The sequence below is a fragment of the Salvelinus namaycush genome, chromosome 8, assembly GCF_016432855.1.
Source record: "Salvelinus namaycush isolate Seneca chromosome 8, SaNama_1.0, whole genome shotgun sequence".
NCBI classification, from domain to species: domain Eukaryota; kingdom Metazoa; phylum Chordata; class Actinopteri; order Salmoniformes; family Salmonidae; genus Salvelinus; species Salvelinus namaycush.
This window is the reverse complement of record NC_052314.1, coordinates 57,467,399-57,477,147: the sequence shown is the minus strand read 5'-3', so window position 1 is coordinate 57,477,147 and position 9,749 is coordinate 57,467,399. Positions and strand designations below refer to the sequence as shown.

Genomic DNA, 9,749 nt, shown 5'->3' with positions numbered 1-9,749 from the left:
CTCTGCTGAAGGTGAGCTCAACTTATCTGACCTGTACTGGCTCTCTTCAGGTCTCTCTCTTGTCCCCCTCCCCCCACGGCCCCTTACATAGGCAGGCCATGAGGCAGCAGTTAGCCATCACCTGTTAGAAAGGTAGAATGAGGTAAAGAAGACGGGACATACATGTTTGTTCTACTGTGTGCCTGTTCTTTGGCTGTGAACCTGTTAGCTGTACAATTGCATGCATATGGATTTCAGTACAGGAACCGTGAGCCTTTTGACACAGAAATCTTTACAGAATTAATACATTACATGGTTTTCAAACCTGCTCCAAAGGATCGGTGGGTCCCCCACGGGACGGTTGAGCTAACGTAGGCTAATGCGATTAGCATGAGGTTGTAAGTAACAAGAACATTTCCCAGGACATAGACATATTTGACATTGCCAGAAAGCTTAAATTCTTGTTAATCTAACTGCACTGTCCAATTTACAGTAGCTATTACAGTGAAATAATACCATGCTATTGTTTGAGGAGAGTGCACACTTTTGAACTTGAAAAGTTATTAATAAACAAATGAGGCACATTTGGGCAGTCTTGAAACAACATTTTGAACAGAAATGCAACGGTTCATTGGATCAGTCTAAAACTGTGCACATACACTGCTGCCATCTAGTGGCCAAAATCTAAATTGCACCTGGGCTGGAATAATACATTATGGCCTTTCTCATGCATTTCAAAGATGATGGTACGATTCTAGCTTTTTTAAATGGTTGGTTTTTTCTTTGTATTATCTTTTACCATATCTAATGTGTTATATTCTCCTACATTCCTTTCACATTTCCATAAACTTCAAAGTGTTTCCTTTGAAATGGTATCAAGACTATGCATATCCTTGCTTCGGGGACTGAGCTACAGGCAGTTAGATTTGGGTATGTAATTTTAGGCGAAAATTGAAAAAAAGGGGTGGATCCTTGATTAAATGCTCTTGTCTATTACCATGCTGAGATAAAATAATATGCTCATGACTTTTATAAGTGTACGAAGGCACTGTATAGCAGAAGTATAGGATAGAAGTGTAGTAGAGAAGGGCACTAGTTACAGGAGGCTGGTGAGGGGAGGATGGCTCATAATAAGTGAATGGAATGGTATGGTATCAAACACATGGAAACCATGTGCTTGATACCATTCATTCCATTCCAGACGGTATTATGAGCCCGTCCTCCCCAATGAATGTGCCACCAGCCACCTGTGGTACTAGTATACAGCTAAACTACTTTACAGGTTAGGTTACTTTGAAGCTGACCTTGGTTAGGCCTATGAAACCGGCCATCACGGCTATATTAAGACGAACCAAGGCAGGCTAAATATATTACATAACAGGCTAAATTGTCATTTAAGGTAGAACTCTTATAATGCTCAAACTGAGGTGTTACAGGATTCTTATTTTCCTTTAAATGTGAAATTATATTAATAATTTTTTTAAATAATTTTGTTTTTAGAGGCATATAAGGTCAATGCCAATTTGTCAATCCCAAGGGTTCGAAAGTTACTGCATGAAGCAATGATATTATTGACATTGGGACCACAAGCACATGGAATACCGATATAGCCTACAGTAAGTCTCCATTTAACACTGAATTGAACTGTCTTCTATTAGTGATCCCATAAAAGACTGTTATTCTTCTAATATACGGGGGAATATAGTCTATATTCCAGTGTATTGGCAGCGCTTGCCGTGATACCCTGAAAAGAGTAATAGATTAATGCAACTCTGTGAAAATGAGATTAAGATCGGTAATGACTAAAGCTCCTGTGCTGCACTGCTTTAAATAGATGCTAAGCATTGTGTATGGACACCCTTAATTAATGGGTTACTGCAGTGGTTAATCAAACTTTTTTAGCTGGGACCCTATTTTTTCCGCCAGAATTTTTGGGGACCCTATTCCGCCCCAAATCACATGACACAGCCTAAAATCAGTCAATTTTGATTTTTACATCAACAAATAACCTTCAATTCATTACATTTTCATCTCTTATTAAAATGAAATACATTTACTCAATAAAATGTCATTTTTAAAATGATATTTCTCAAAAACATTTGTATATTGTCGCATCCAATAATCTGTACTCTTAATGTTCTGTTCCTTTAAAAAATCAATATATGTATTGTTTTTTTGGGCCTCCCCACTGCAGTTCCCCCAGTGGGGTCGTGACCCCTACTTTGGTTACTGTGAGAATGACCCTATGTTGCTAAGTGGGAACCATTACCAGATTAGCCTATCTATGGGGTGGCAGGTAGCCTAGTGGTTAGAGCGTTGGACTAATTACCGAAAGGATGCAAGATCGAATCCCTGAGCTGACAAGGTAAAAATCTGTTATTCTGCCCCTGAACAAGGCAGTTAACCCACTGTTTGTAGGCTGTCATTGAGAATAAGGATTTGTTCTTAATTAACTGACTAGCCTAGTTAAATAAAGGTAAAATAAATACAAATGTGTGGACTACCTGATTCTTTGGAAGGAAAGAGAACAGGGTGGGTCATGGTAGAATATAATTCAAGTTAATTAAAAACAGAGAATGAACATTTATAATGAACAAGACAACAGCCACTGCAGGTAGAGTCAGAGCCACATGTTTAGCTCTTTACCAAGCAGAGATATTGCTACAGCAAGCCAATTACATCAGATATGGCAATGAAGGACATGGACAAGAAGGAACAGGATAAAGCTGTGAATAACTATTAGTGCTGGGTGGGAATGTCAGCTCTCCGGTGACACCTCGCGATCACATAGAGAAGCTGCATCAGTTTCATAACAGCACTTTTATTTTGACATGATAACAACCCGGAAGTTGGTTGTGCGACCGACAAATGGCAGCCGCCGGTAACTCGAACACACCGCTGTGTCCACGGGTTAAAACTAGAAACACAAACAATTGTACCCCTCTTAGAGCTCTGCCAGCTGTCTTGCTGGTAAACAACTTTACTTAATTGCAATTTCCAAGACGCTGGAGAGTTTAGCCTACAGCTAAGTTAGTTAGTGCATGCTTTTTTGCGATGGATCTGTTGGAGCCTCCCACGCCGGTGAAGGATAATGCTTCTTCTCCTTCGGAGTCCAAAGCCAAGAACTGCGATCTGTCCCCCGCGATGAGAGCCAAGATCGAACGAAACAGACAGCGGGCTCTGATGCTGAGGCAAGCCCGACTGGCCAGCAGACCATCGGCAGGAGAAGGGGGTGGAACCTCGGCTAAAGTCGCTAAGATAGTCGACTCTGGAGGAGGGTTCTTCATTGATGAAGAAGAAGAGGGACAGGAGGAGCAAAGGACAAAGGAAGTGGTGCATCAACCAGGTATGTGCATTTATAGTCAATCAAATATGGCAGGGGGAAGTATTCATATTTGTTGCATGATGTAAACTTCAGACGTAATCTTATCTCCTCTGTATGTCTGGTGTAACAAAGGAAGATGCATTGTTTGTTCATGTGCGCCCCTTTGTGGATTCATGTAATACCACATGCCAGTTGCTGAGTGGAGTCAGTTTCTTTCAATCAGGTATTACTATTATAAATGATGTCCATAATACATTATTTATGGCACAGAGACAACCAACAAACCACTATCTGAATGACTAGTAGATACTTGTTTTACTGACAGGACACCTTGGCTGACCTCTCTTCCTAGCGCTCTCTCTGCATTGATTGTGATTCTGGATACATGTGTGTGCGCTAAAATGACTCAAATGTAATCATTTAAGTGTAGTAGTAGTGTATTGTTGAGCCTGGGTGCCAGTCTGCTTGGCATCACAATTCCATAAGTAGTCTTTGCGCTCTTGAAAACTAACTGGCATTCAGGCTAGTGTTGAGTTCTACTGCTCTCTCTGACTGTCTTCCTAGCTCCGGTGATAGAGGCAGACTATCTGCTGTGTGATGACTGTGACAAGCCGTTTATGGATTCCTACCTCAGCAACGGCTTCGATCTGGCAGTCTGTGACAACTGCAGGTAAAAGTCTTCTTGTGTCAATGACAACCAACTTAAATAACGATATTGTTATATATATATATATATATATATATATATTATAGTACAGTGTGCTTCTCATAATAGTGTTCACATACAGTACCAGTCAAAAGTTTGGACACACCTACTCATTCAAGGGTTTTTCTTTATTTTTACTATTTTCTACATTGTAGAATAATAGTGAAGACATAAACTATGCAATAACACATGGAATCATGTAGTAACCCAAAAAAGTTAAACAAATCAAAATATATTTGAGATTTTTCAAAATAGCCACCCTTTGGCTTGATGACAGCTGTGCACACTTAGCATTCTCTCAACCAGCTTCATGAGGAATGCTTTTCCAACAGTCTTGAAGAAGTTCCTACATATGCTGAGCACTTGTTGGCTGCTTTTCCTCCTCTGCGGTCTAACTCATCCCAACCCATCTTAATTGGGTTGAGGTCGGGGGATTGTGGAGGCCAGATCATCTGATGCAGCATTCCATCACTCTCCTTCTTGGTCAAATAGCCCTTACACAGCCTGGAGGTGTGTTGGGTCATTGTCCTGTTGAAAACCAAATGATAGTTCCACTAAGCGCAAACCAGATGGGATGGCGTATTGCTGCACAATGCTGTGGTAGCCATGCTTTTTAAGTGTGCCTTGAATTCTAAATACATCACTGACAGTGTCACCAGCAAAGCACCATCACACCACCTCTATGCTTCACGGTGGGAACCACACATGCGGAGATCATCCGTTCACCTACTCTGTGTCTCACAAAGACACAGCGTTTGGAACCAAAAATCTCAAATTTGGACTCATCAAACCAAAGGACAGATTTCCACCGGTGTAATGTCCATTGCTTGTGTTTTTTGGCACAAGCAAATATCTTCTTCTTATCTTATTGGTGTCTTTTAGTAGTGTTTTTTTGCAGCAATTTGACCATAAAGGCCTGATTCACACAGTCTCCTCTGAACAGTTAATCTTGAGATGTGTCTGTTACTTGAACTTTGTGAAGCAAACTCTAATGAACTTATCCTCTGCAGCAGAGGTTACTCTGGGTCTTCCTTTCCTGTGGCGGTCCTCATGAGAGCCAGTTTCATCATAGCACTTGATGGTTTTTGTGACTGCACTTGAAGAAACTTTCAAAATTCTTGAAATGTTCCGGATTGACTGACTTTCATGTCTTAAAGTAATGATGGACTGTCGTTTCTTTTTGCTTTTTGCTTATTTGGGCTGTTATTGCCATAATATGGACTTGGTCTTTTACCAAATAGGGTTATCTTTTGTATACCACCCCTACCTTGTCACAACACAACTGATTGGCTCAAACGCATTAAGAAGGAAAGAAATTCCACAAATGTATTTTTAACAAGGCTCACCTGTTAATTGAAATCCATTCCAGGTGACTACCTCATGAAGCTGGTTGAGAGAATGCCAAGAGTGTGCAAAGCTGTCATCAAGGCAAAGGGTGGCTACTTTGAAGAATCTCAAATATAAATATATTTTGATTTGTTTAAGACTTTTTTTTGGTTACTACGTGATTTCATAGTTTTGATGTCTTCGCTATTATTGTACAATGTAGAAAATAATACAAATAAAGAAACCCTTGAATGAGTAGATGTGTCTAAACTTTTGGAACTGTATGCGCAGGACAAGTTGATCAGTATAACAGGTTTACTATAACCACATTCACTATAAAACATTTTTTTATTTAACATTTATTTAATTAGGCAAGTTTGTTAAGAACAAATTCTTATTTACAATGACGGCCTACCGGGGAACAGTGGGGTAACTGCTTTGTTCAGGGGCAGAACGACAGATTTTTTTCCTTGTCAGCTCAGGGATTCGATCCAGCAACCTTTCGGTTACTGGCCCAATGTTCTAACCACTAGACTACCTGCACTATAGTATTACATACAGTGCTTTAACTTCCGTTGTATTGCATTGTGCTTCAATGGTAAGAGGATGCCAAAATGCATCTGAAGAGGTATTCTATCTTGTCTTCCCTCTGTTAATGTCCCCCCCCCCCCCCCATCAGAGACAACGAGGTGAAACACAAGCTGATATCCCGTACAGAGGCTAAGCAGCTCTACCTACTGAAGGACTGTGACCTGGACCAGAGGGAGCCAGTGCTGAGGTTCGTCCTGAGGAAGAACCCACACAACCCTCACTGGGGAGACATGAAACTCTACCTCAAGCTGCAGGTAGGACGAGCTAACCGATACCAACCATCACTGGTTCTAACCGGCTGCTTTCCCTCAGCCTGGTAAAACCAGACTGAACACTCTGCTCTCACCAATATTGTTTCAATCAGTTTGAATGCCAGGCTAGCTTTCCCTCACCTTGTCCTCAACTGACTGCCACTGTACCTGTTTTCCCCTACTATTGTTTGTTTACCTCTACCTCTACCTGGACTTGTCTATAAGAACTGTGTTCAGTTTCAAAATGTTGCATGCATTTCTTAATGATGAATGCATATTTGATGGTAAATACACTACCGTTTAAAAGTTTGGGGTCACTTAGAAATGTATTTGTTTTTGAAAGAAAAGCTTTAAAAAAAATGTGTCCATTAAAATAACATCAAATTGATCAGAAATACAGTGTAGACATTGTTAATGTTGTAAATGACTATTGTAGCTGGAAACGGCAGATTTTTTTTATTTTTATGGAATATCTACAGAGGCCCATTATCAGCAACCATCACTCCTGTGTTCCAATGGCACGTTGTGTTAGCTAATCCAAGTGTATCATTTTAAAAGGCTAATTGATCATTAGAAAACCCTTTTGCAATTATGTTAGCACAGCTGAAAACTGTTCTGATTTAAAGAAGAAATAAAACTGGCCTTCTTTAGACTAGTTGAGTATCTGTAGCATCAGCATTTGTGGGTTCGATTACAGGCTCAAAATGGCCAGAAACAAAGAACTTTCTTTTGAAACTCGTCAGTCTATTCTTGTTATGAGAAATGAAGGCTATTACATGCAAGAAATTGCCAAGAAACTGAAGATCTCGTACAACGCTGTGTACTACTCCCTTCACAGAACAGCACAAACTGGCTCTAACCAGAATAGAAAGAGGATTGGGAGGCCCTGGTGCACAACTGGGCAAGAGGACAAGCACATTAGTGTCTAGTTTGAGAAACTGCCTAGAAGGCCAGCGTCGCGGAGTCGCCTCTTCACTGTCGACGTTGAGACTGATATTTTGCGGGTACTATTTAATGAAGCTGCCAGTTTGAGGACTTGTGAGGCGTCTGTTTCTCAAACGTTTCAAAACTTTTTACGTTGCGTGACCCAGCTGTATTTAGGTTAGATCAGTAAACATGATGTTGTGCTGTGATTCCAGGTGGAGATGCGCTCCTTAGAGGTGTGGGGCTCTGAGGAGGCCCTGGAGGAGGCCAAGGAGGCCAGAGAGGAGAACAGGGAGGTGCAGAAGCAGAAGCGCTTCAACAAAAAGGTTAAAGGTCAGTAACACTTTTCTGATCCTCACTCAGACGTAATGCCATCTCAATAAATAAGTCACTGTAATAGGAATTCTCAGATTAGCAATTGTTGGTAAAGTTCATTTAAAAAAAATCTAGTTCCAACAGGGAGACACCACCCAGCACAGAAGCAGAGAAAATGTCTAAATGGCCTCTTGGAGACAGGTCCTTTATATCCTAATCAGACAGCACCAAATGTTCTGGAAACCCCAGCCTCTTGGAGACAGGTCCTTTTATATCCTAATCAGAAAGCACCAAATGTTGTGGAAACACCAGCCTCTTGGAGACAGGTCCTTTTATATCCTAATCAGAAAGCACCAAATGTTGTGGAAACACCAGCCTCTTGGAGACAGGTCCTTTTATATCCTAATCAGAAAGCACCAAATGTTCTGGAAACCCCAGCCTCTTGGAGACAGGTCCTTTTATATCCTAATCAGAAAGCACCAAATGTTGTGGAAACACCAGCCTCTTGGAGACAGGTCCTTTTATATCCTAATCAGAAAGCACCAAATGTTGTGGAAACACCAGCCTCTTGGAGACAGGTCCTTTTATATCCTAATCAGAAAGCACCAAATGTTGTGGAAACACCAGCCTCTTGGAGACAGGTCCTTTTATATCCTAATCAGAAAGCACCAAATGTTGTGGAAACACCAGCCCGAGAGGCTTGTAGTCTAAACGAAAAGGCAGTGACTGTCAACTGCTACAGAATCAGAGTTCACAGAACATCATCAGTACAATACAATGGTGAATAATCAGTGTCCTTGTACATCCAGTCTGGCATCAACCACCATCAACAGATATGACAATAATCCATAACGTTCAGTATCGAGTCTAGTGACCATCAACCTGCACCTTGAGTATCACAAATAGAACAGTGGAAATACTGTGTCTTAAAGGGAAAATATATTTACATGCTGAACATTGTATGAATCACTCTAAACTGAATATGAACTTTAGTGATCTTAAATTTCCCCATTAGTCACCTTTTCTCATTACAAAACTCTGAGAGATACAGTAACATAGAGAACACACTAGCACCTCCAGTGGATTATAGAAAGCAGGTTGTTGTTTTATTTCCTCATTATTGACTTAAAACGAAAAAGCTGCTGTGCTTGCCATTTTTTGGGGGGGTTATTGCGCTTACGTATCAGAAGGCTGTAAACACAAGTGATACTGGCAAACAGGTGTGCAGGTTTTTCTTTTGTCTTCATTGAATAATTCCTACACACCTGTTACTGATCATTTATTGGATTGTTCTTTTCTCTGTTGTGACCAGAGCTCCGCCGTGCGGTGAGGAGCAGCGTGTGGACAAAGGACACCAGTGCTCACCAGCACGAGTACGGCCCTGAGGAGCTAGTGGATGAAGAGGAGGATCTCTACAGGAAGGTCTGTAACACCTGTGGACATGAACTGACCTATGAGAAGATGTAGCCTCGTGTCCTTTAAACCTTATCCCGGAGGCTCACAGGCTGAGTTATTATTTTGTGGACCACTGGTGATACACCTGACATGTAAACTGAGATTCAAATGACTAATACCTCAAGACGCATGTCTTGAAGCTGAAGCAAGGAGGCCTACCTGAAATCATCTTAGCACATGCCATACACAAAGAATCCACAAGAGGGCATAAATACATCAACACTTTTTTACAGAGAAATGTTGCACTGCTCCGAAGCTGGTCATAGCTGTTATGTTATATTATCAACTGTTTAGCATGTTAACTTCCATTTTGTACAGAGCATTTCTAAGATCATCTAATGTGTAGAAGGATCTGCATGTGCAAAATAAATATATTTTTCCATAATGTGTTCACTTTTGCATCTGTACTTGACTTGTTTTAGATCTGTAAACAATCTGTAAAACAAATGTGCTCTTGGTTAAAATGGATAATTCTTGTATTAATCCAGAATCAAGAAATTGATTTCATTTGCATAAAATCCATTGGAAATGATAGTCAACTGTCTTTGCTTTCTGTTGCAGAATCACGCTGTAAGTAAGAGGTTGTTTTATGATCTGCGTTAGATTTTGGTCGCCTGCTCCAATCCGTGCTCATACTTGAATATTTTGTGGGCAATTATTTCTGAAGCAACCTCCGGTCATAACCACCTGCACGTAGTTCATCTAATGAGTGAAGGACTCCATAGTCCAGACATCGCTAATCTAAAGGGAGCAGCTGACAAGGTACAAAATGACTCCACCATTTTTTATTTGAATTGTATTATTTTGTCCAACAATCTAGTTAATGTAACACGTATCGTCTGTCTTTCTTCTTTGCAAATGAAAGCTGCTTCATAGT

General features: G+C 40.7%; 1 protein-coding gene across 1 annotated transcript; it reads left to right on the top strand.

Moving 5' to 3' along the window:
- Positions 1 to 2,847: 2,847 nt before the first annotated feature.
- On the top strand, positions 2,848 to 9,398 carry LOC120051989 (DNA repair protein complementing XP-A cells homolog). Its single transcript, XM_038998867.1, has 5 exons — positions 2,848 to 3,325; positions 3,869 to 3,974; positions 6,016 to 6,181; positions 7,318 to 7,435; positions 8,730 to 9,398. The coding sequence occupies exons 1-5, from the start codon at positions 3,034 to 3,036 to the stop codon at positions 8,882 to 8,884; spliced, it is 837 nt and encodes a 278-aa protein (XP_038854795.1). The 5' UTR covers positions 2,848 to 3,033; the 3' UTR covers positions 8,885 to 9,398.
- The last annotated feature ends 351 nt before the right edge of the window (positions 9,399 to 9,749 follow it).

Coding starts and splice junctions, on each gene's coding strand:
- LOC120051989 (XM_038998867.1), top strand. CDS start 3,034: ATGGATCTGTTGGAGCCTCCCACGCCGGTGAAGGATAATGCTTCTTCT. Junction 3,975..6,015: donor GCAGTCTGTGACAACTGCAG/GTAAAAGTCTTC, acceptor CCCCCCCATCAG/AGACAACGAGGTGAAACACA. Junction 6,182..7,317: donor AACTCTACCTCAAGCTGCAG/GTAGGACGAGCT, acceptor CTGTGATTCCAG/GTGGAGATGCGCTCCTTAGA.